The following is a 24,997-nucleotide window of genomic DNA, read 5'->3' on the forward strand; positions in this document are numbered from 1 at the left end:
ATCTCACCCATATTGGCCTCTCTTCATTGGCTTCCTGTTAATTCTAGAATAGAATTTAAAATTCTTCTTCTTACTTATAAGGTTTTGAATAATCAGGTCCCATCTTATCTTAGGGACCTCGTAGTACCATATCACCCCAATAGAGCGCTTCGCTCTCAGACTGCAGGCTTACTTGTAGTTCCTAGGGTTTGTAAGAGTAGAATGGGAGGCAGAGCCTTCAGCTTTCAGGCTCCTCTCCTGTGGAACCAGCTCCCAATTCAGATCAGGGAGACAGACACCCTCTCTACTTTTAAGATTAGGCTTAAAACTTTCCTTTTTGCTAAAGCTTATAGTTAGGGCTGGATCAGGTGACCCTGAACCATCCCTTAGTTATGCTGCTATAGACGTAGACTGCTGGGGGGTTCCCATGATGCACTGTTTCTTTCTCTTTTTGCTCTGTATGCACCACTCTGCATTTAATCATTAGTGATCGATCTCTGCTCCCCTCCACAGCATGTCTTTTTCCTGGTTCTCTCCCTCAGCCCCAACCAGTCCCAGCAGAAGACTGCCCCTCCCTGAGCCTGGTTCTGCTGGAGGTTTCTTCCTGTTAAAAGGGAGTTTTTCCTTCCCACTGTAGCCAAGTGCTTGCTCACAGGGGGTCGTTTTGACCGTTGGGGTTTTACATAATTATTGTATGGCCTTGCCTTACAATATAAAGCGCCTTGGGGCAACTGTTTGTTGTGATTTGGCGCTATATAAAAAAATTGATTGATTGATTGATTATGCTAACATAACATCATAATAACAACTGGCTTCTTCTTCTGGACTTCTTCTATGCTGCTTTATTCTGCTATACGAGGTCTGTGAGAAAAGTATCCGACCTTTTTATTTTATGCAAAAATATATGGATTTGATTCATATGTTTTTACGTCAGCCAAGCTTGAACCTTCGTGCGCATGCGTGAGTTTTTCCACGCCTGTTGGTTGCGTCATTCGCCTGTGGGCAGGCTTTGAGTGAGCACTGGTCCACCCCTCTCGTCGTTGTTTCATTGTGAGGAAATGGCGGAATGATTTGGGCATTTTTTTCCATCAGAATTTTTTCAGAAACTGTTGCGCCCACAATGGCGCACGGCTCGCCGCGCTCCGAGCCGCCATCGAGAGGCAGAAACCACCACATCATTTCTAAATGGATGGCTGTGTGGAGCCGGGACCGTTGTGTGCAATTTCTCTGGTTATCACAAGAGCTGGACATCAGCCATTTTCCGTCTGATTTCACTTTTAACAAGAGATTTTGTCATGGAAAGCCGCGCGGAGGCTTTGCGCGTCACGACCGATTCGCTGATGAAGTGAGACAAAGGAACACCTCCGTTTCGGAGTGTTAGAGGACAAGTTGGGACAAGCCTATCTCGGCTTTCAGTGCTTACCAGTCGAGTGAGTATAAGAGAAATTGTTGAGAGCTGGGCTTTCTGCCTCTTGATGGCGGCTCGGAGCGCGGCGAGCCGTGCGCCATTGTGGGCCGTCCTTAAAGCTGTAGTAACCCTCCTTATTCTCTGTGAAGCCCGTAAAATTTTCACCGAAAGCCAGATAAATTTTTCGAATGGTTTCCAGCTGCCTGTCTCTAACAGTTTCTGAAAAAATTCTGATGGAAAAAAATCCCAAAGCATTCCTCCATTTCCTCGCAATGAAACAACGACGAGAGGGGTGGACCAGTGCTCACTCAAAGCCTGCCCACAGGCGAATGACGCAACCGACAGGCGTGGAAAAACTCACGCATGCGCACGAAGGTTCAAGCTTGGCTGACGTAAAAACATATGAATCAAATCCATATATTTTTTGCATAAAATAAAAAGGTCGGATACTTTTCTCACAGACCTCGTATGTGGTGCTGCCCCTAGTGGTGAACAAGGACAAACAGAGGCAGCAGGTCCCTAGTTTTTCACAAAATATGTATTAGAAGGTAAGCAATGCCAATTTTGGCTTCTTGTAATTTATCATGAAAAATGTCTATGTTAAACAAAGAACTGGACCATACTGCATCATGTTGCCCCAAATCGAATCATTTCATAAGAAAAAATATAATTCTGAACCACATCATAACCACTGCATCAGGATATGTATCATATCATTTTAGAAGGTAGACATGCACACCTTGAGTGATTTTCATACTACAATTCTACTCAATTAAAGCGCATCTGTCTCACCCCACCCCCGCCGACACACACACACACACACACACACACACACACACACACACACACACACACACACACAAACATACACAGACAGACAGTGTATCCAAACAGCAATTACAAAATGATAGGTCCTTATGGTGTCACTACATATTGTTGTTCTCTTTTTGGTCCTACTATCAAGACTTCTTGGTTGTCCTACAAATCCCTTGCCAGCAGCTTTGTCAGGATGTTAAATGGAGGGCCGTGAGTTAAAAAATTTAAAGAGGCAGTGAAATATTAGCCAATGTGGGTGAGGAATGAGTGGCTGAGAACAGCAGCGTGTCAGTGTTTAATGGTCGGACTCAGATGCATATAAGTTAGTCCAAGCATGAAGGGCAGTAGGACGCTCGCGTGGAAACGATGCCCCCTCCCCTCATTCCCATCGCTTGTCCCATCCACTCATGTATATATACACACACACACACACACACACACACACACACACACACACACACACACACACACACACACTATACCCCACCCACCCAGTTTTTAAGCAGGGAGCCCATCAGAAAATTGTCATTTCTCTCATTCACTCCGACAGCCTTGAAACACAATGCAGACTTACCTCTGTGTTGTACACCCCATATATCAGGAAGATGAAAAGGCCCTGCAAACACAGACAAAGAGCGAGAGACAGAAAGAAAGAAGAGAGAGAGAGAGAGAGAGAGAGAGACAGAAAAGGGGAGGACAAAGTTGATATAGTTGTTTTCTCTCTTATTGTCTTGTTTAAAAAAAATAATGAGTGGAAGAGCACTTGCAGGGCGTTTTACGTCGACCTCTGTCCGGGCTGGGCAGGGATGAAATGGAAAGCAGTGAAAAGTAATATTCTTTGACCCTGCTGCCAATTTTGTCCTAACTGGTATCACATACAATTAAACAACACTTGCAATCCAGCCTTGGTCTACCATGGCCTATGCAAAAATGTATATTTGTAAGCTGGATTGGATTGGATGTAAGATGGATTGTAAGTGTATATATGTATATTTTTTATGATCAGAAAAATAATAGTATATTTTTCATTACAACTGGAGCATTTTTAAATTTTGACCACTGTATAATTTGTCCTTGACACCTTCCTGGCTGTAGCTACCACCCTGGAATTGCTATTATATTCATTTTTTGTTGATAATGGGTACAACTAAAGCTGGAATGTACAAGTACTGATTAGTCCCCATTGGTGATACCAAAAAACTGCTTGGACCATGTACTGTAAAAACAGTGAGAGAGTGAGAAAGAGAGAGAGAGAGAAACTTTTCAACACTGAGCCATGTCCGTAAGGCTCATTTTGCATTTGTTTCGTCTACAATGTGCCTCCCCTTCCTCATGCCAGCCCCCATAAAGCCATCAAAGGCTCAAACCCAAGGTTCCCCACAGCTTTTGTCGAAAAAAAAATCTCAAGTGCCTGTTTTCAGTCTCCTTTTAGACATAAACACATATATATTCACAAAACATGCATACACTCACCGAAGGCAAGCCTGCACATTAACAAAGACACAACACCATGCCCTCACAAACTGTGAGTAGATTCTGAAGACATAAACGCAGGTTAAGAACAAATACAACTTCGCAGGCACATACATGAAGAGAGCAATTCAGGCCAGATGAGATTATCAAGGAAAACCATTCGACAAAAGCAGAAAAAGACACACAAAAAAGACATAAAAGAAGATTTTTCATGAGCACAAAACTCCACAGCTAATACTGAGGTCAGAAGATTATCATGCCCTTGGAAGAATAAAAGCTGCACTTTTTGTTACAGAAAAACTTATTTTTCAGTGCAATCTATTGTGGCATCTCTTGAATGGACAAGCGTGCATATGCCTTTGAGGACATAATGTGGTTCTATTCCCTCAATGGAAACGCTGGGAACCGCATTCAGACCACTGATGCACTACAAAATAATAAGGCAGGTAGAATTCTATAAATTTCAAGGCTTAAAGATACAGGAGATTACTTGATGAGATATCCTTTCACTGATCTCCATCTATGGAGCACAAAAACAACTTTTGAAAGTCCAGCTGTTCTTATACACCCTCATGTATCTGTTTCTTCATTTTCACATGGGTTTAAGGGCACATTCAGAGGCCAAGCAGGGAGAGTCTAGTCAATCCATCTATCAAACGTGAGATTGCAGTGTCCAGTTTTTGCCAGAGGGAGACCTTGGTGCATTCTGAGTGACAGGCCAACAATGGACAACAACAGTGTCCTCTAGCCCAGGTGTCTGCCCATTCTCCTCTTCCTGTATACTCTTCAGTACTCCGGAGCATTTACGCTTTCATACCTACATGGTAGCATGGAAGTATATGGCTGACTGGCAACAGTCAGCCATATACTTCCATGCTACAGGCAGTCAATGGTAACAGGCAGTCAATAACACACTGCCGTTGTAGCTGTTTAACTTTCGGCTGCCCCTGGTCAGGGTCTCCATGGAAGATCCAGCACACATCTGCATTGGGATCTGGTGTAAGTTTTTCTGCCAGATGCTCTTGCAAACATCTCTGGTCTCACACCCAATTAATAATTGAGGACCTATTCTGCTTCACTTCAAAGACCTCATGGGATCAGCTGCACACAATGTAGCATCACTACAATGGTAATCAACGGCATACTCTATCAATATCTCATAATGGCGTGAGACCAGATATACCACATTCTAACAAGTTCATCTCAAAATAATGTTAATTTTCACACAAAATTAGACATTTTCATGTGCATTAGCTTGTGAGTTATTGTGTTAACAATCTTCAGGAACTCACTCATTTATTTGTTGACATTCTTGTGGCAACTGTTGGGGCAACTGTTGTTTGTGATTTGGCGCTATATAAATAAAATTGAATTGAAATTGAACTGAATTGATGGTCTCGTGGTTAAGCGTTGGGCTTGAGACCAGAGGATCCTCAGTTCAAAACCCAGCTAGACAAGAAAATCACTAAAGGCACTTCCGAAAGGTCATTAATTCCCTAGTTGCTCCTGGGGTGTGGTGAGCGCCTTGTATGGCAGCACCCTGACATTGGTGTGTAAGTGTGTATGTGTGAATGTGAGGCATAATTTTAAATCACTTTGAGCTTCTGATGCAGATGGAAAAGCGCTATATAAATGCAGTCCATTTACCATATCCTATCTTTTGAATAAACCAGGTCGGGTTTTTGGGGGGAGGGGGGCGTGGACTTTGTTGCTATATGTGTGTTCCTTTCACTACAGTAAAGTACCGTGCACAAACTACGAAGTGTTCAAACTAGGCATGTGGAAATGAATTGATACAAATCGGTATCTAGATACAAACATGCGTGATGCAAGTGTATCGATTCATTCAGTTTGCATCGATTCAATTAACAGGTGAAATCGTGATCGTATCGCTCGCTGCGTGCTTGCATCAATTTTTTTTCTGAGGCACATTGAATGTACCATCCCTGCTTTGCGTTTTGTTTTGTGACTCACTTTAAGTCACTCATTGAGAGTGATGTTGTCTTACTGTTTACTGTACTGATTAAGTTCTGACAGTGTGATGAAACAGGTTCCACATACAGTTGTATGTAAAACTTTGGGCACCCCTGATAATTTTCATGATTTTCCTTTATAAATCATTGGTTGTTTGGATCAGTAATTTCAGTTGAATATATCATATAGTAGACAAACACAGAGATATTTGAGAAGTGAAATGAAGTTTCTAGTATTTACAGAAAGTGTGCAATAATTATTTAAACAAAATTGGACAGGTGCATAAATTTGGGCACCCTTGCCATTTTATTGATCTGAATACATTTAGCACTAATTATTGGAAAACAACTCAGCCACATGGGATGTGCAGCCAGTACATTCTGAGTGCCGGTCCCAAGCCCGGATAAATGAGGAGGGTTGCATCAGGAAGGGCATCTGGCGTAAAACAAGCCAACCCAACTATGCAGACTCAGAATCGAATTCCCATACCGGATCGGTCGCGGCTCGGGTTAACAACGTCCGCCACCGGTGCTATTGCCCAACAGGGTGCCGGTGGAAATTGGGCTACTGCTGGGCGAAGACAACGAAGAAGAGGAGGAAAACGTTGCCACGAACAGCGGGAGAAGAAGAAAACTAGAAGGGTGGAAATGAGAGTGGGGACTTTGAATGTTGGTAGTACATTGAATGTTGGTAGTGTGGTGAATACTTACTTTAAGAAAAGGAAGGAGCACAGGGTAACATTTAAGAGTGGAGGAAGGTGCACACAGGTGGACTACATTCTTTACAGGAGATGCAAGCTAAAAGAAATCACAGACTGTAAGGTGGTAGCAGGAGAGAGTGTCACTAGACAACATAGGATGGTTGTTTGTAGGATGACTTTAGAGGTAAAGAAGAAGAAGCAGAGAGTGAGAGCTCAACAAAGGATCAGATGGTGGAAGCTGAAGGAGGAAGACTGTTGTGTGAAATTTAGTGAGCAGATGAGAGAAGCACTGGTTGGAGGGGAAGCAATTTTGGACAACTGGAAAAGTACTGCAGATGTGGTGAGAGAGACAACTAGGGCAGTACTGGGTATGACATCTGGACAGTGGAAGGAAGACAAGGAGACTTGGTGGTGGAATGAAGAGGTCCAGGAAAGCATAAGGAGAAAGAGGTTGGCGAAAAAGTTTTGGGATAGTCGGAGAGATGAAGAAAGTAGACAGGAGTACAAGGAGATGCGGCGTAAGGCGAAAAGAGAAGTGGCAAAAGCAAAGGAAAAGGCATATTGCGAGCTGTACAAGAAGTTGAATAGTAAGGAAGGAGAAAAGGACTTGTACCGATTGGCCAGACAAAGGGATTGAGCTGGAAAAGATGTGCAGCAGGTTAGGGTGGTAAAAGATGCACATGGTAATGTGCTGACAAGTGAGGAGTGTGTGCTGAGAAGGTGGAGGGAATATTTTGAAGAGCTGATGAATAAAGAAAATGAGCGAGAGAAAAGGCTGGATGATGTGGTGAGAGTTAATCAGTAAGTACAAGAGATTAGCAAGGAAGAAGTGAGGGCTGCTATGAAGAGGATGAAGAGTGGAAAGGCAGTTGCTCCAGATGACATTCCAGTGGAGGCATGGAAATGTCTAGGAGAGATGGCAGTAGAGTTTCTAACCAGATTGTTTAATAAAATCTTGGAAAGTGAGAGGATGCCTGAGGAGTGGAGACGAAGTGTGCTGGTTCCTATTTTCAAGAACAAGGGTGATGTGTAGAGCTGCACTAACTACAGAGGCATAAAGCTGATCAGCCACAGCATGAAGTTATGGGAAAGAGTAGTAGAAGCTAGGCTTAGAAAACAGGTGAAGATCTGTGAGCAGCAATATGGTTTCATGCCGAGAAAGAGCACTACAGATGCAATGTTTGCTCTGAGAATACTGTTGGTAAAGTACAGAGAAGGACAGAAAGAGTTACAATGTGTATTTGTGGACTTAGAAAAAGCTTATGAAAGGGTGCCAAGAGAAGAGTTGTGGTATTGTATGAGGAAGTCTGGAATGGCAGAGAAGTATGTTAGGGTAGTGCAGAACATGTACAAGAATAGTGTTACAGCGGTGAGATGCGCAGTCGGAATGACTGACTCATTCAAGGTGGAGGTGGAATTACACCAAGGATCAGCTCTGAGTCCTTTCTTGTTTGCAGTGGTGATGGACAGGTTGACGGATGAGATCAGACAGGAGTCCCCATGGACTATGATGTTTGCAGATGACATTGTGATCTGTAGTGAGAGTAGAGAGCAAGTTGCTCTCTACTCTCAGTCTAGTCTGAGTCTAGTCTAGTCTGGAGAAGAGGAGATATGCTTTGGAGAGAAGGGGAGAGAAGGGGAATGAAAGTCAGTGGAAGCAAGACTGAGTACATGTGTGTGAATGAGAGGGAGCCCAGTGGAATAGTGCAGTTACAAGGAGTAGAAGTGGTGAAAGTAGATGAGTTTAAATACTTGGGGTCAATTGTTCAAAGTAATGGAGAGTGTGGTAGAGAGGTGAAGAAGAGAGTGCAGGCAGGGTGGAGTGGGTGGAGAAAGGTGGCAGGAGTGATTTGTGACCAAAGAATATCAGCAAGAGTGAAGGGGAAAGTTTACAAGACAGTAGTGAGACCAGCTATGTTGTACGGCTTAGAGACAGTGGCACTAACAAAAAGACAGGAGGCAGAGCTGGAGGTGGCAGAGCTGAAGATGTTGAGATTCTCTTTGGGAGTGACAAGAATGGACAAGATTAGGAATGAACATATCAGAGGGACAGCTCAGGTGGGACGGTTTGGAGACAAAGTCAAAGAGAGGCGAGATTGAGATGGTTGGGACATGTGCAGAGGAGGGACCCAGGGTATATAGGGAGAAGGATGCTGAGGATGGAGCCACCAGGCAGGAGGAGAAGAGGGAGACCTAAGAAGAGGTTCATGGATGTGCTGAGAAAGGACATGCAGGTGGTTGGTGTGACAGAGGAAGATACAGAGAACAGGGTGAGATGGAAACGATTGATCTGCTGTGGCGACCCCTAACGGGAACAGGCGAAAGACAAAGAAGAAGAAGAATTATTGGAAAACAAAATTGGTTTGGTAAGCTCACTGACCCTTGACCTCCTTACACAGGTGAATCCAATCATGATAAAGGGTATTTAAGGTGGCCATTTGCAAATGTTTCCCCTCTTTGCATCTCTTCTAATGAGTGGCAAAATGGGAGCCTCTGAAAACAAAGATTGTTCAACATCATGGTTTAGGGGAAGGATACAAAAAGCTATCTCAGAGATTTCAGCTGTCAGTTTCCAGGAACAGAGTGAGGAAATGGAAGCCCGCAGGCACAATACTAGTTAAGGCCCGAAGTGGCAGGCCAAGAAAAATCTCAGAAAAGCTGAAGCGAAGGATGGTGAGAACAGTCATAGTCAACCCAAAGACCTGCTCCAAAGATCTACAACAGTCGGTTGAGGTATGCTAAAGCTCATTTGGACAAGTCAGCTTCATTTTGAAATAAGGTGCTGTGGACTGATGAAACTAAAATTGAGTTATTTGGACATAACAAGGGGCGGTATGCATGGCTGACAAAGTACACAGCATTCTAAGAAAAACACTTGCTACCTACAGTAAAATGTGGAGGTGGTTCCATCATGCTGTGGGGCTATGTGGCCAGTGCAGGTACTGGGAATCTCGTTAAGGGCCCCTTCACACATACTGCAAAGTTTGGTTGAAGTGCGCATGTACTGCGCATGACATAGGAATCGTGTGCAAACCGTGTAAAATCGTCCCTGCCTCTAACCCTTCATATACCTGTTGCTACACCTATTACAACTATTTGCGCACACCAGCAACTGAAAGACAGAGTGTGCGCTGTGCGAACCTATCGAACCCTCTCACGGCAGGTGTCAGCCAAATTCCAGCTGACACGCATGAACATCTAACACCGCTCATTTGGAAAACAGTCTGCAGACAACCATTGTCATGCTGGCAGTGAAATTTATCTAGGTTCCACACGACTGTGGAGTTGCCGAGATGTGGCATGCTGTCGCTACCCCCACAACACGTGTGTGTGTGTTGTGAGCTCCCCCCACCAAAAAAAATGTGCATGCGTGTGGTTCGCATGCCCTCCCACAGGCAAGGGGCATCTCATCTGATCACAGAGTGACGCCTTGGTCTGTGCTTTGAACGGACAGGGGCGTGGCGGCTGCTGAAATCTCTGGTCCTGGACATCAGAGCTGCAGAACATGCACCGTGTTTTGATGGACACGCGCGTGTGTATGCTTGCTGTACTCACATCAAAAAATCTAAAAACATATATCGCTTCTGTGACGGGCTGGAGAGCGCACATACTGACAGGCTGTTTCAGCTGAACTGGTCCGTCAGTTTATGTGGACATGCAGCAGGTGATCTGAACGTCATGTCTGTCTAACAGGACAGTGAGCTGCATGCCGCAGAACCATATGACAGGCCAACAGTACGATAAATATGCCACTTTCACGTTTAACGTTTCTGTCTGTTAATCAGGACGAGCGGGTTCAAATCACGTGAGTTGTTTTTTTTTTGTGTGTGTGTGGTTTTTTTAACCAGGGTTGTTTAACCACGGGGTTCTGTATTGCGTCCCCATTTATGTATTATTTATATCAACCCAGGGATATTCACTAATTATACAGCTGTTTTTTATTTAATTTTCCTCCACATCAGCAGCAGGATGTGGTGCAGCTTGTCCCATGGAACACAATGCGAGCAGCTTCAGCAGCTCACTCTGTTCTTGCTCGCCAGACACCATCGCACCGGTGTCATGCACCCCTGCCCATCGGCGCAATGTTTCGTGTTGCGCTCATATGACTCTACCGCCGTGTGTCGCCCTGGAGTTGTACACAAATTGACCAAATTTGCAATATGTGTGAAGAAGCCCTAAAGTTGAGGGTCACATGGATTCTAGTCAATATCAGCAGACTCTTGAGAACAATGTTCATGAATCAGTGACAAAGTTGAAGTTGTGCCAGGGCTGGATCTTTCAACAAGACAATGACCGTAAACACTGCTCAAAATCTACTAAAGCCCCTTTCATATTGGCATATTCATAGAGCTGCTCATTGCGGCGTTTCATTTAAATACGCCCGAAATGCGCGCATACTCAGCCTTTTTCAGTGTTGGTTCATACTTGCAGCTGCATGAGTTCGCTTTTTAATGTGTGAACACAGTCGCGTGTACCATGCTGCTATTAAACCAGTTCAGTGCTATTTTCTGCCTCTGTGGAAGTGCGCTCTGTTCTCTACTGCAGGTGTCATGTGGCTCAAAAACAGTCATTTAACATTATTATATATTTTTTTTTTGTCTTGGTGGATCACTTTCTTTATGTCCAAATGCTGCTGAGTCTGGCTGTGGTAAAGGCTGCCCTGAACGAAACGCTGTGACTCGTTAAACTTTTAAACCTCCGGTTTCTCCGATCAGGTCTGCTGATTTGATCAGACCTGATCGATCAGGTCGTCTGATGATTGCACCGACATGCAGCGAGTGCGCTTTTATTTTAAAGAGTCACAGATCTGATTAGACACACACAGAGAGAGAGTGAGGGAGAGAGCGCACGCGAGAGAGCGCTTTTATTTTAAAGTCACAGTGACAGGTCTGGTCAGACACAGAGAGAGAGAGAGAGAGAGAGTGTATGAGGGAGAGTGCGCACGTGAAAGAGAGCGCTTTTATGAAACGACAACAGTCAGCTTTGCGACACGGTGAACAGTCCTCATATAATGAGTCCAGTATGATAAAGTGAAGCAATGATCTTGCAGTATTTATAGCTCCAGAAGAACAATGGAGCCCAGCGGGAGGTGTGAAACGGCGTACAGTACCGTGTTGCAGCATGGGAGGGCTCACAGTTTCGGACAGTAGCGGACAGTAGCATGGCGCTGCGTGTACTCGCGTGAAGGCTCCGTGCTGAGCTGTACACCGAAGAAAATTAAACATGTTTAATTTCTTCCATCCTACACGTGTAGTAGCCCTCAACATACTGCTGCGTACTGAGGAAAAACTCCACTTAAAGTGGGCGTAGAGCTGCTCATTGCAGGGTAGACGATACACTGCAATGAGCAGCTCTACGAATACACCAATGTGAAAGGGTTTTAAGGCATTCGTGCAGAGGAACAAGTACAACATTCTGGAATGGCCATCTCAGTCCCCAGACCTGAATATTACTGAAAATCTGTGGTGTAATTTTAAGTGGGCTGTCCATGCTCGGAAACCAACAAATTTGACTGAACTGACAGAATCCAGACTCTCATTGGAAGCTATCCAAAGAGTTTAGAGGCTGTTATGTCTGCAAAAGGAGGATCTACTAAATATTGATGTATTTTTTATGTTGGGGTGCCCAAATTTATGCACCTGCCTAATTTTGTTTAAAGAATTATTGCACACTTTCTGAAAATCCTATAAACTTCATTTCACTTCTCAAATATCACTGTGTTTGTCTGCTATATCATATATTTAACTGAAATTGCTGATCCAAACAACCCATGATTTATAAAGGAAAATCATGGAAATTATCAGGGGTGCCCAAACTTTTACATACAACTGTATGAGGGAACCGATTCCTGTTCCTTAATGTTGAATCTGGTAAATTTGCTGCTTATAAGAAGTAAAACAAATCCTCTGCCTCTAGTAGAATCAGAAGAATACCATAGTACCATACTGAATTGCAGCTTCTTATTTCCTATTAAAATTTTTGTTATAATTTCTTTGCATCATGTTGAATCGCATCATATCGCACCAATTTTCATCATATCACATTGTGAAGAATTGAGTCGCCATCAAATACATATCAAATTACATTGAATCGGGAACGTGGTGAATCGTATTGCATTGTATTGTCATGTATCGCTATATGTATCGCATCACCGGTAGTGCATCGAGATGCGTATTGAATCGTTGTCAGTGATGAGATTCACATGCCAAGTTCAAACATATTTCTGTCACATTTTTGCACACACACACACACACACACACGCAAATAAACTCACATGTGACACCAGACTGTGGGTACTTACAACTGCTGCACATACCCCGTTGAATTGCATTAGAATTGAAATTTTCACCTCATTGCTGCAATTTGATTATCATGTTTATGATCATTCTTCTCATTTGTAATTAATCTTCTGCTGGGAAAGGAACAAAGTGGGGAACATCCTGTGTGCATTAATAAAAATGAGCTATTAGAATATAACTGAGTTAAAAATAAGTGGCAGCATAGCAATAATGACGAATTGTTTAAAATGCTAATGCATTAATATTCCCACTATAAACAAACAGAACAGGAAAGTGGGGGCACTTTATTTAAATAAAAGTGCGTTTCTAAACTCAGATCTGTTTCTTTTGAACTAAGCAGCAAAAGCTATAAATTTATGCAAAGCATCAGCACAGTCTATTTCAAAGTATTGCTATACTTCAAACAGCTTAGTAGAAATTAATTAGCAGCCAGCTAATTAGGGAACAACTGTATGTTTAAAAAGTTAAAGCCAACAAACACTGTTTGACAATAAATATGATGATTCCAGAGAGCTGCACTGTTCTGTAAATCAACACAAGAAAAAAACCCATCTGTTTCAATTATCTGATTTGTCGCTTCTTATCTGATGTTGAAACGTTGGCAGCAGAAGCAGGAAAAGAAAATCAGTCAGAGATCACTGCAGTAACAACTGCTCTGAGCCAGGTCAGTTCATTCAGGATGCTGCAGCTCTGACCCACATCCTCTTTACTACAAGCTATTAGTGATGTTGGCAACCTGCTTTTTGGAACTTAAACAAACCCAAATGCTGCCGTCCTTGTACTTTGCTCTTTCTAAGAGCACCTTCTTAATACATTTAACCAGCTCCATCAACTGCGGTGACATTTACATTAAAGGCTGCATGTCAGTGTCAGAGTGTACAATATGTCTGCCTAATTGCGTCTACGTATAAAATAAAAAATGCAAAACTTACTTTTAAAAGCTTTCTTTGCTCTAATTTCATCATGATCTTATACAAATGAAAAGATAATGTAGCTCTGGAATTATCATGTGAAAGGCATCCTCAATTCAGGTTTTCAGTTACTGGTTTTAATTTTATTTTCATTCTGTACTATAGTATTACCTGTGAGCATGAAGATGGTGAAGGCTACGGGAACATGACATTTGATCCCAGTGGTCTTGACCTTCACTAAATGATTGACCTCTGGCTGACCTTGCTAGGACAGTTCTGGAATCCACCTATATGTGTAAGCATTTGGTGCAAATCATGTTGAAAATCAAATTCTTTGATTATTCCCCATATGATTTCTTTAATGGCAATTTCAAGGTCAACCTTCATTGACATATCACGTGTAGTAGAAGTCAGCAAAAGGATCTGGGAGGAGTATGTCAACAAACAGACAGGCAGACATGCCCTTGACCCCAATGGTTGACCTTCGTCAAATTTGACCTTGCTAGCCAAATCCAGATCCACCTTCATATGTGTGCCAGGATTGGTGCAAATCAGAGTGGAAAAACTTTGACCTTTGACTCCAATAACGATTCCAATGATTGACATTTGAAAATGTTACTTTGCCTTGGCAAATCCAGAACCCGCTTACATATATTTTCTACTTTTTTTTACTAATAGCTTAATTTCATAGCCTTAAGAGTGTGCATATCATGAATGCTTGGTCTTGTTGGATTTGTGAGAATCTACTGAATCTACTGGTACCTTGTTTCCCATGTAACAGTAAGAAATATACTCAAAACCTGGATTAATCTTTTTAGTCACATAGCACTACTATTATTCTGAACACTACTGTACGGTAGATCAGGAATTCTTTCTACACTTTAAATTTACTAGAGGGTAACTGAAGTGCAAAATAAATGAGAATTAATAAGCAAATTGTGCAAATCAATGGAATTTTAGTGAATCTGCATTTCCTTGATTGTTATAAATCTGTGTATTCTGCTCAACAAAAATGACGTGAAGTGCATTGTGTGGCAATGCCAAATTCAGAATGAGAATACTGGGGACCTTATAATGATAATGCAGAGAAATTGGAAGTCATTTTCACTCGGCATCACTGACAACATTCAGGCCAATGAAATGGTTGAAAATTTGCTTTGACATGCAAATTAGGAATATAATGCAATGCTAAATTACTCTCGGCTATATGAGCATTGTGTACTTTATAATTTGCAGTTGTTTAATTCATTCTTAAGATCCTATTGTCCATCCATCCATCCATCCATTTTCTTCCGCTTTATCCGGAGTCGGGTCGCGGGGGCAGCAGCTCAAGCAAAGCAGCCCAGACCTCCCGATCCACACATACCTCCCCCACCTCCTCCGGGGGAATCCCAAGGCGTTCCCAAGCCAGCCGAGAGATGTAGTCCCTCCAGCGTGTCCTGGGTCTTCCCCAATGGGACGTGCCCAGAACACCTCTCCAGCGAGGCGTCCAGGGGAGCATCCGGAAGAGATGCCCGAGCCACCTCAACTGACTCCTTTCGATGTGGAGGAGCAGCGGCTCGACTCCGAGCTCCTCCCGAGTGATCCTATTGTCTTACGTACAATTTGCACATGTTTAATAAAGCCCCTTTATCAATCAAAAACAATATTTACGTTTTAAGAGCGGAAGTTGTGCAAGTCAAGGAGTATTCATAGATCACCTTCTGTGCAGTTGCAGGTACTAATGAGAGAAATGTAACTCCCTCAGAAGTTAGCTTTGAGTTAGCGGAAGTTAGCGTGCATGCTAACATCTGAAAAATATCTTGTAAATGACTTCAGAGGTGTTACCATGTTGCAAAAACTGCGTTTTCAGTTTTAGAAGTGTTTATTTCTCTCTAGCTTTTACATAATATATTACAAAGTGGATATATTTACACACAAACAACATGGAATTTTGCAGTAGCTACCAGCCTGTGATGTCACCATGCTAACAGCCACGAAATGGCTTGTAAAAAAGTTCAGAGGGGTTATTAAGTTCCAAAAACAGCGTTGTCAGTATTAGAAGTGTTTATTTCTCACGAGCATTTACATAATATATGACAAAGAGGATTATATTTACACACAAACAAAACAGTGTTTTGCAGCTAACTACAAGCCTGTGATGTAACCATGCTAACATCTGCGACTTGTAAATAAGTTCAGAGGTGTTATTAGGTTCCAAAAACAGTGTTTCAATTTTAGATGTGTTTATTTCTCGTTATGTTTTATATATGTAGATAAACACACAAAAAACAATTTTGGAGAGAACAGCCACTAATGTTACAGTGAAGCTTTAAGATGCATTTACACATAGGCAAGACACGTTACGAATGTCATATTTGTGTCATTCTTGGCACATTCCTCACATTCTTAATGTGACTTAACATACCTGAATAGGTTTCTTAATAGTGTGTGTTCGTGCGTGATATTCGTGATTTTCGTGGAGCATGTTTTTGGCTGTCAAAAAAAATCTTCCACGCATGTCACGCACCACCCTCATTTCGCCTCATGTCGTGGAGGTCGCAACTGAGCGTGTTGATCCTAAATGGACTGTGACAGTGTTCTTCTCTGACGTGCGCATAATTAAACCCTATTGCACTGCATTCAGTTTCATTGCTGCAGTATGCTGAAGGAGGACAGTGACGCCACGTCAGCTGAAAAGTCTCGTTCCAATGCTCCTTAGCGTGCTCCTGCAGGTGTTCCACCTGCTGCATGTGCCTGATGTGTGGGAAAACAAGCGAGACGAGAGCAGCGTGACGGTTGGATGAATATGGGTGTGTGTGGAGACAATTCGCCTCATTCACAATGTGACCGAACTTAACAATGCGCTGTTACGCGCGATAGCACGCAACAGCATGCAACAACGCGGAATATTATTCTTGACAGTGCATAATGGTTCCTGATAATTCTCCAGCAACACGTGCCATTAATCGTAAGGTGCGGTAATAGGTTGCAGCAGTTCCTGAGGACACCTGATGCCTCTGCCCCGAATCATCACATTTGTGATCAGCAGCCAAGAATTTGTACTTCGTGGCATTCATGACGTGCTGTCGTTATGTGTAAACGCAGCATTACTCTGATTGGCTCTCATGCCCGCCACTCAAACACAATACTGAACAGATTGAAAGAAAATGTGACCTTTTCATCTCTTAAAATACCTCTTAAAATAAGTCAAGGTTAGCCATCTTTGAACTTGTAACATAAATTTGGATCCAATACACACATTCAAAAGCCACTTGGTGCAAATTAAAGATATTTGATCAACATGTGGAGTTGATAATAAGCACATTTTATGTCATTTGGGTCTATGTTTGATTGATTTGTTACATTATATCATTTTTTTCCCCATCTGCATATAGAGTAATGGTAAATGCCACACTGGCAGAACCATTTATGAACATTAATACACATATATGCAATTTATTCTTGCAAGACAGAAGGTATGTAGTGCATGAGTGAATGTGGTGTGCGTATGTGACCCCCATCCGCCCTTCCCGATCACCCTACAAGATCCTACTCAAAACCGAGTGACAACTTCTATCAGGAGGGACCAGCCACCAAAACAACACGAAGACAGACAAAAACGAAAGACAAGTGGTGAAAGCAATAACTGTGAAGTGAGACACCGAAGAGACAGTGCCCCAACATAAAACATGCCGGAACAAACCACCACACATGAACAAGCAGTGACAGTGACAGTCTGTTGTCTAGTTAGTGAGCATTCATTCCCTAATCTAGGACACCAGAGTCTTGATCCCCTTGAGAGCACCCAAAACCAAAGTGTGGTGTCGGCCACGAACACATGACCAGCCACACACTACATTATAACAAAAAACTCAGTTTTATTATCAATTATATGAAAATAAAAGGATTCTTATTAAACAGGTTTAATTAAACAGAGACTCAGACAACATTAAACTTAATATTTAGAATATTTAAAACAGCCAATCTCACTACCCCACCTCCTGAACACAGTTTATTTAAATTTGAATTCACTGCAAATATTAAAGGTCACTAAGTGAGAGGTCTGTACGGGGAAATATCAGACCGTGGTGTTGACAGTATGGACCAAGCGTCAGAGAGATCCGTGCAAAAAACACAGAGGTCTGATATCCCCGTACAGACTGAGCAAGTGAGGTTAATATATATAGATAGATAGATAGATAGATAGATAGATAGATAGATATAGGGCAGCACAGTGGTTTAGTGGTCAGCACTGTTGCCTCACAGCGAGAAGGTCGTGGGTTCAATTCCTGTGGCCTTTTTGTGTGAAGTTTGCATGTTCTCCCCGTGTTTGCGTGGGTTTTCTCCGGGTGCTCCGGTTTCCTCCCACATCCAAAGACATGCGGGTTAGGTGGATTGGAATCTTTAAATTGTCCGTAGGTGTGTCTGTGTTTGTGTGTCTATTTGTGGCCCTGCGACAGACTGCCGTCCATGTACCCACCTCGCGCTCTATGATTGCTGGGATAGGCTCCAGCCCCCACGACCCATATATATATATATATATATATATATATATATATATATATATATATATATATATATATACATATAGAAGAATTTACTAACAGATGGTCCAGTCGTTAGCTGGTAAGCTTTCAATCTGTGTTTTTTACAATGCTGTTTAGATATTTATGGAGTATGTTCATATCCGACTTGCTTTTTCTAATCGTGTTTTTAACTTCCTGGTTTGTAACGAAAATATGCGTTGCGGACCAATCTGATTTAATGTGTGTTTTTTACAATGCTGTTTAGATATTTATGGAGTATGTTCATGTCAGACTTGGTTTTTCTAATCGTGTTTTTAGCTTTCTGGTTTGTAACTAATGGAATACGCGTTTCTGACCTATTGTCATGGTAACTGGTCGGATATGGGAAAATATTGGACCGTAAATCAGCCAATCATAGCGTGCATAGCGTCACAGCCATACAATAAAATATTTGATTCAGCGTATGTACTTACTGAAATGTTGACATGTAGAAATTCTGGGAAATTGGTCGCTTTTAGCAACAACAACAACAAACAACAGATTTCAGTTAACATCTCTTCAGTGTTGTCAAGTTAAACTCAGTCGCACTGACAGCATGCCTTCCACAGTAAAGGAAATTTGATGGGATGCTTGCATTAACCGTTTCACTGTGAAATGGTGCGATTAACATGAACTATATGATGTTGTTTAAATTTGCTACTAGTAATATCAGGAAGCCACACTTGGTATTATTTGCAAACAAACATGAACACGTTTAAATGACTGCTGTTCTCAAAAGTCGTTGCCCTGCAGTGTGTTTGTTTTCTCACTTTATTGCAGTTGCAGAGGGTGCCATCTTGGAAGTACTAATGTTACAATGTCAAAATAAAGGTTTTGAAAATGAATCCCCAAAATTTTCATAATAAAGCATGCACATCATCGTGCCATGCACAAGCCATATCCAAAAGCTGAGGGCGATCTGAAAAACAGTCAGGAAGATATGAGATCCAATACCACACACAGATGTTTCTTGCTTCATACATAGATACTTGTTTTTAATACTTGCACAAGTCATTGGTCAACACTGTTTAAATACTTAGACTTACGGTGATGCAACAGAGGTACAGTGATGTCACACAGGAACAGTTCAGTGCCTCGCGATGGAAATAGAGGATTGACACAAATAGGACAAGTGCAGGTATATATCAGTGGTGTAGTCTACGTGATACGCCAGTATATGCCGTATAACCACTAAGAAAGCCCCGGAATTTCCATGTACCCACTACAAATTGCCCTGTGATACATAACAGGCCGGTGTAAATAAAATGAGCGTTCAGCACTCACTTGCTGTAACTGCTATTTTTCCATGTTCTTTCAAAGACGGCCAGCGGCCAGTCACCACTGCCGGGGTGTGCGCTGTGTGTCTCACTCACTGCTTGTCCTTTTTTTATTGGGTCACAGTAGAACGTGGAAGAGGGGCAAGACAGCAAGCGAACACCAAGCCGCACAAGGGAGAGAGCAATGAGAACCATGCCTCATGGCAAGTCTCTGATTTATACTTCGGAAAATTAAAAGAAAACAAGCCACAGTTTTTGACTGTTTTAAAAAGCATCCCTCTGCTTCAGAAGCCACTGATGAAGTCTCTATATCGAGTGAAGAAGACGAGCCTGACACTGCCAGCATTTCTGATAAGTAGGCAATAAATGCTGGCTGGTTTGCTTTGTTAGTAGCTGCTAACTACTAGTAATGCTGAGATATTTGAGCTAGTAGAAACAAACCAGAGTTGCCAACTGCTCAGTAAGAAAAGTAGCTATTGGCTGTCCTAAAAGTCGCCAGAAGTCACTAAATGACATCATCATCTAATTCACAAATTATTTGCATAGTATGATGTTGTCACAGATGCTGTGGAAGGAAAAAACGTGGGAAAGATCATTGACTACATTATAAACCTTTTAATATTGTTTGGTAAATTCCATAGTCATAAATGTAGCATTGTGATCAAAGGAATTTACCCAGACTTCTGGCAGAATTTGAACAATATATAAGCAGTATTAAGTGTTGGGAAGGTGTCGTAGCACAGACCCACAACAGGGGGCGCAAATGAACGGACAATGAATAAGCCAAAAAAGTAACAATTTAATGTTGTGACAACACACAACTAAATACACAAAATTTGTAAAGTCAATTAACACCAGGTGACGTGTGGGCAGGCTCGAAGATAGAAGACCCCCGACGAGAGAGAAGCCGCGTCCCACACGGCTTCCACCACCAACGGTCTGAAGAACACCGGAGCTGCCAAGTCCCGAGTCCCCAGGTGGCCTCTGTCTTCGGCTGTCGACCCTGGTACTGCTGGTGTTGTGAAAGTGTAGGAACACGGACCCACAACAGGGGGCGCAATGAACGGACAATGGAGGAAGATAAATAACAAGGTTTACTATTGTGAAACAAGCACAATAAGTACAACAATCACAATTTGGGGTCGAATTTGCTGGTGTCGTGTGGGCAGGCTCGAAGGTAGGAGACGCCCGTCTCAGTCGAACCGGAACCACCCCGATCTCCTCTGCCACCGAACCCTGGAAATACTGGAACCGCCAAGTCCCGAATTCCCAGGTGGCCACTGCCTCCGCTCGTCGGATCCGGTACTGCTGGCAGGAGAGAGCAACAACACACAGGTGTGATGCGACAGCACCCAGTAACGAAGAGGGGAGAAGCCGCCTCCACCTCTTGTCAATGCACAACAGGAAGGTGAGTACTTATCCAAGCAATATAGCTTTTAGCAGTCAACAATCCTGAAAAGGTTTAACAAATGATTAGCTGGTTAATCAGAATAAGAATGCAGAGATACTACCTCAGTCTTAGGCGATATCTCGGCACTGAGGTGGAGACGCCGTCCTCCTGATATACCTTGGTGCCGAGTAGAAACAGCTGTGTCCAATAATGGGTGACAGCTGTCACCCTGGCTGCTCATCTCAGGTGGCGACGCCCTCTGGTGCCTGGAGCCCGCACTCCAGGCAGGGCGCCCTCTGGTGGTGGTGGGCCAGCAGTACCTCCTCTTCAGCGGCCCACACAACAGGACCCCCCCCTCAACGGGCGCCTCCTGGCACACGACCGGGCTTGTCCGGATGGCGACGGTAGAAGTCGGCCAGGAGGGCCGGGTCCAGGATGAAGCTCCTCTTCACCCAGGAGCGTTCTTCGGGGCCGTACCCCTCCCAGTCCACCAGGTACTGAAGACCCCGACCCATTCGACGGACATCGAGGAGCCGACGCACGGTCCAAGCTGGTTCCCCGTCGATGATCCGGGCAGGAGGTGGTGCCGGACCCGGGGTGCAGAGGGGTGAGGTGTGATGGGGCTTTATCCGGGAGACGTGGAATACTGGGTGAATCCGCAGCGAGGCCGGCAACTGAAGCCTCACTGCGGCGGGATTGATGATTTTGAGGACCTTGAAGGGGCCGATGTATCGGTCTTGGAGCTTGGGGGAGTCCACTTGAAGGGGAATGTCCTTGGTGGACAACCATACCTCCTGCCCAGGACGATACGTGGGAGCCGGGGCCCGCCGCCGGTCTGCATGTGTCTTCGCTCTCGTCCGGGCCTTCAACAAGGCAGAGCGGGCGGCACGCCACACCCGACGGCACCTCCGTAGGTGGGCCTGGACCGAGGGCACACCGACCTCTCCCTCGACCACCGGAAACAAGGGGGGCTGATACCCCAAGCACACCTCAAACGGGGAGAGGCCGGTGGCTGATGACACTTGGCTGTTGTGAGCGTACTCGATCCAGGCCAGGTGGGTACTCCAGGCCGTCGGGTGCGCAGCTGTCACACAGCGTAGTGTCTGCTCCAAGTCCTGGTTCGCCCGCTCTGCTTGCCCGTTGGTCTGGGGATGATACCCAGACGAGAGGCTGACCGTGGCCCCCAGTTCCCGGCAGAAGCTCCTCCAGACGTGTGAGGTGAACTGGGGACCGCGATCGGAGACGATGTCTGATGGTATACCATGCAGACGGACGACGTGGTGGACCAGGAGGTCCGCTGTCTCCTGGGCCGTTGGAAGCTTCGGGAGGGCCACGAAGTGGGCCGCCTTGGAGAAACGGTCCACTATCGTGAGGACGACGGTGTTTCCCTGGGACGGCGGGAGACCCGTGACGAAGTCCAGGCCGATGTGGGACCAGGGGCGATGAGGCACGGGCAGTGGCTGTAGCTGCCCTGAGGTCTTCTGGTGGTTGGCCTTGCCCCTGGCGCAGGTGGTACAGGCCTGGACGTAATCCCGGACATCGGCCTCCAGGGATGCCCACCAGAAGCATTGCCGGACGACTGTCACGGTCCTTCGCACCCCCGGGTGACAGGAGAGCTTAGAACCGTGACAGAAGTCTAGGACTGCGGCCCTGGCCTCTGGTGGGACGTATAGTTTGTTCTTTGGTCCGTTTCCGGGGTCCGGGACACGGGTCAGGGCCTCCCGGACGGTCTTCTCCACGTCCCAGGTGAGGGCGGCCACGATAGCGGACTCCGGGATGATGGGATCCGGGGGATCCGACGGTTCCGTTTTGACCTCATCTTCGTGCACCCGGGACAATGCATCCGATCTCTGGTTCTTGGTCCCGGGGCGGTAGGTAATCCGGAAGTCAAAACGGCCAAAGAACAGTGACCAGCGGGCTTGCCTGGGGTTCAGACGCTTAGCGGTCCTGATGTACTCCAGGTTCCGATGGTCAGTGAAAACCGTGAATGGCACGGCTGTTCCCTCCAACAGATGTCTCCACTCTTCGAGGGCCTCTTTCACAGCAAGGAGTTCCCGATTGCCGACGTCATAGTTCCGTTCAGCGGGGGTCAACCTGCGGGAAAAATAGGCACACGGGTGAAGGACCTTATCGGTCTTCCCGCTCTGGGAGAGCACCGCTCCTATCCCTGAGTCCGAGGCATCCACTTCAACCACTAACTGGCGGCTAGGATCGGGCTGCACCAGAACTGGTGCAGACGAGAAGCGCCGTTTCAACTCCTTGAACGCGGCCTCGCACCGGTCCGACCAGGTGAAGGGAACTTTTGGAGAGGTCAGGGCTGTCAGGGGGCTAACTACCTGACTGTAGCCCTTGATGAACCTCCTATAGAAATTAGCAAAGCCGAGGAACTGTTGCAGCTTCCTACGGCTTGTGGGTTGGGGCCAGTCTCTCACCGCCGCAACCTTGGCCGGGTCCGGGGCGACGGAGTTAGAGGAGATGATAAACCCCAGGAAGGACAAAGAAGTGCGGTGGAACTCACACTTCTCGCCCTTCACAAACAGACGGTTCTCCAACAACCGCTGCAGGACCTGATGGACATGCTGGACATGAGTCTCAGGATCCGGAGAAAAGATGAGTATATCGTCTAGATATACGAAGACGAACCGGTGCAGGAAGTCCCGCAAGACATCGTTTACCAACGCTTGGAAGGTCGCGGGAGCATTAGTGAGACCGAACGGCATGACCAGGTACTCAAAATGACCCAAGGGGGTGTTAAATGCCGTCTTCCATTCGTCTCCCTTCCGAATCCGAACCAAATGGTACGCGTTCCTAAGATCCAGCTTGGTGAAGATTCTGGCTCCATGCAAGGGGGTGAACACTGAATCCAACAAGGGCAACGGGTATCGGTTGCGAACCGTGATCTCGTTCAACCCCCTGTAATCAATGCATGGACGAAGTCCGCCATCTTTTTTACCCACAAAAAAGAAACCAGCGCCCATCGGTGAGGTGGAATTCCGGATCAACCCGGCGGCTAATGAGTCCCGGATGTAGGTCTCCATTGATTCGCGTTCCGGCCGTGAGAGGTTGTACAGCCTACTGGACGGGAACTCACTGCCTGGAACCAAATCAATGGCACAATCGTACGGGCGGTGGGGAGGAAGCGTGAGAGCCAGATCCTTGCTGAACACGTCCGCAAGGTCATGGTACTCCGCTGGCACCGCCTTCAGATTGGGCGGGACTCGGACCTCCTCCTTAGCTTGGGAGCCGGGAGGAACCGAGGAACCGAGACACTCCCGATGGCAGGTTTCGCTCCACTGAACCACCACCCCGGACAGCCAATCAATCCGGGGATTGTGCTTAAGCATCCATGGAAACCCTAAAACCACACGGGAGGTGGCCTGAGTCACGAAGAACTCGATCACCTCCCGGTGGTTGCCTGACACTACCAGAGTTACTGGAGGTGTCTTGTGTGTGATTGCTGGGAGTAGGGAGCCATCTAGTGCTCGAACCTGCACAGGCGAGGTAAGAGCCACCAGAGGGAGCCCTATCTCCCTGGCCCATCTACTGTCAAGCAGATTCCCCTCAGAGCCCGTGTCCACCAGTGCTGGGGCCTTCAGGGTCGAATCCTCAAACAGGATCGTGACTGGGAGTCGTGTAGCAATGTGGGTGTGTCCCACGTGAATGTTTTGGCCCACCCCTGGCCCAGTCTCTAGGGGCGGGCGTTGGAGTTTAACCGCTCGGGGCATTCGTTTGCCATATGCTCACTCGAGCCACAAACGTAACAAGCTCCGTGGGCCCGCCTCCTTTGTGCTCCAGGTGCCCTAAATGTTGCCCTGCTCGTGTCCATAGCTTCGTCAGCAGGGGGAGCCGTAAGCGCACGGAGCGCCGGAACAGAGGAGCGTGGGGACGGCGGAACTCGATCGGACCCGGAAGGGAGAGGGACGACCCGTGCCTGGCCACGCCCTTCGCCTCGTTCCCGACGGCGTTCTTCTAACCGGTTGTCAAGCCGTATGACTAGATCAATGAGCCCATCTAGATCCCGCGGTTCGTCCTTAGCCACCAGGTGCTCTTTTAGGACCAGAGACAGTCCGTTTACAAAGGCAGCGCGGAGGGCAGTGCTATTCCAGCCGGATCTCACAGCCGCGATGCGGAAGGCGACTGCATAGGCAGCTGCGCTCCGACGTCCCTGTCGTATGGACAGTAATGCGGTTGAAGCGGACTCTCCTCTGTTGGGATGATCGAAC

The 24,997-nt window shown here is 45.4% G+C and overlaps 1 protein-coding gene across 1 annotated transcript in view; it reads right to left on the reverse strand.

Moving 5' to 3' along the window:
- LOC117518106 (adhesion G-protein coupled receptor D2) overlaps positions 1–24,997 on the reverse strand; it is a 282,536-nt gene that overhangs the window by 79,968 nt on the left and 177,571 nt on the right. Inside the window, 1 exon segment of the mRNA XM_034179168.1 lies at positions 2,778–2,819. Coding sequence (XP_034035059.1) covers positions 2,778–2,819 — 42 coding nt within the window.

This window comes from Thalassophryne amazonica, chromosome 10 (genome assembly GCF_902500255.1).
Source record: "Thalassophryne amazonica chromosome 10, fThaAma1.1, whole genome shotgun sequence".
NCBI classification, from domain to species: Eukaryota; Metazoa; Chordata; class Actinopteri; order Batrachoidiformes; family Batrachoididae; genus Thalassophryne; species Thalassophryne amazonica.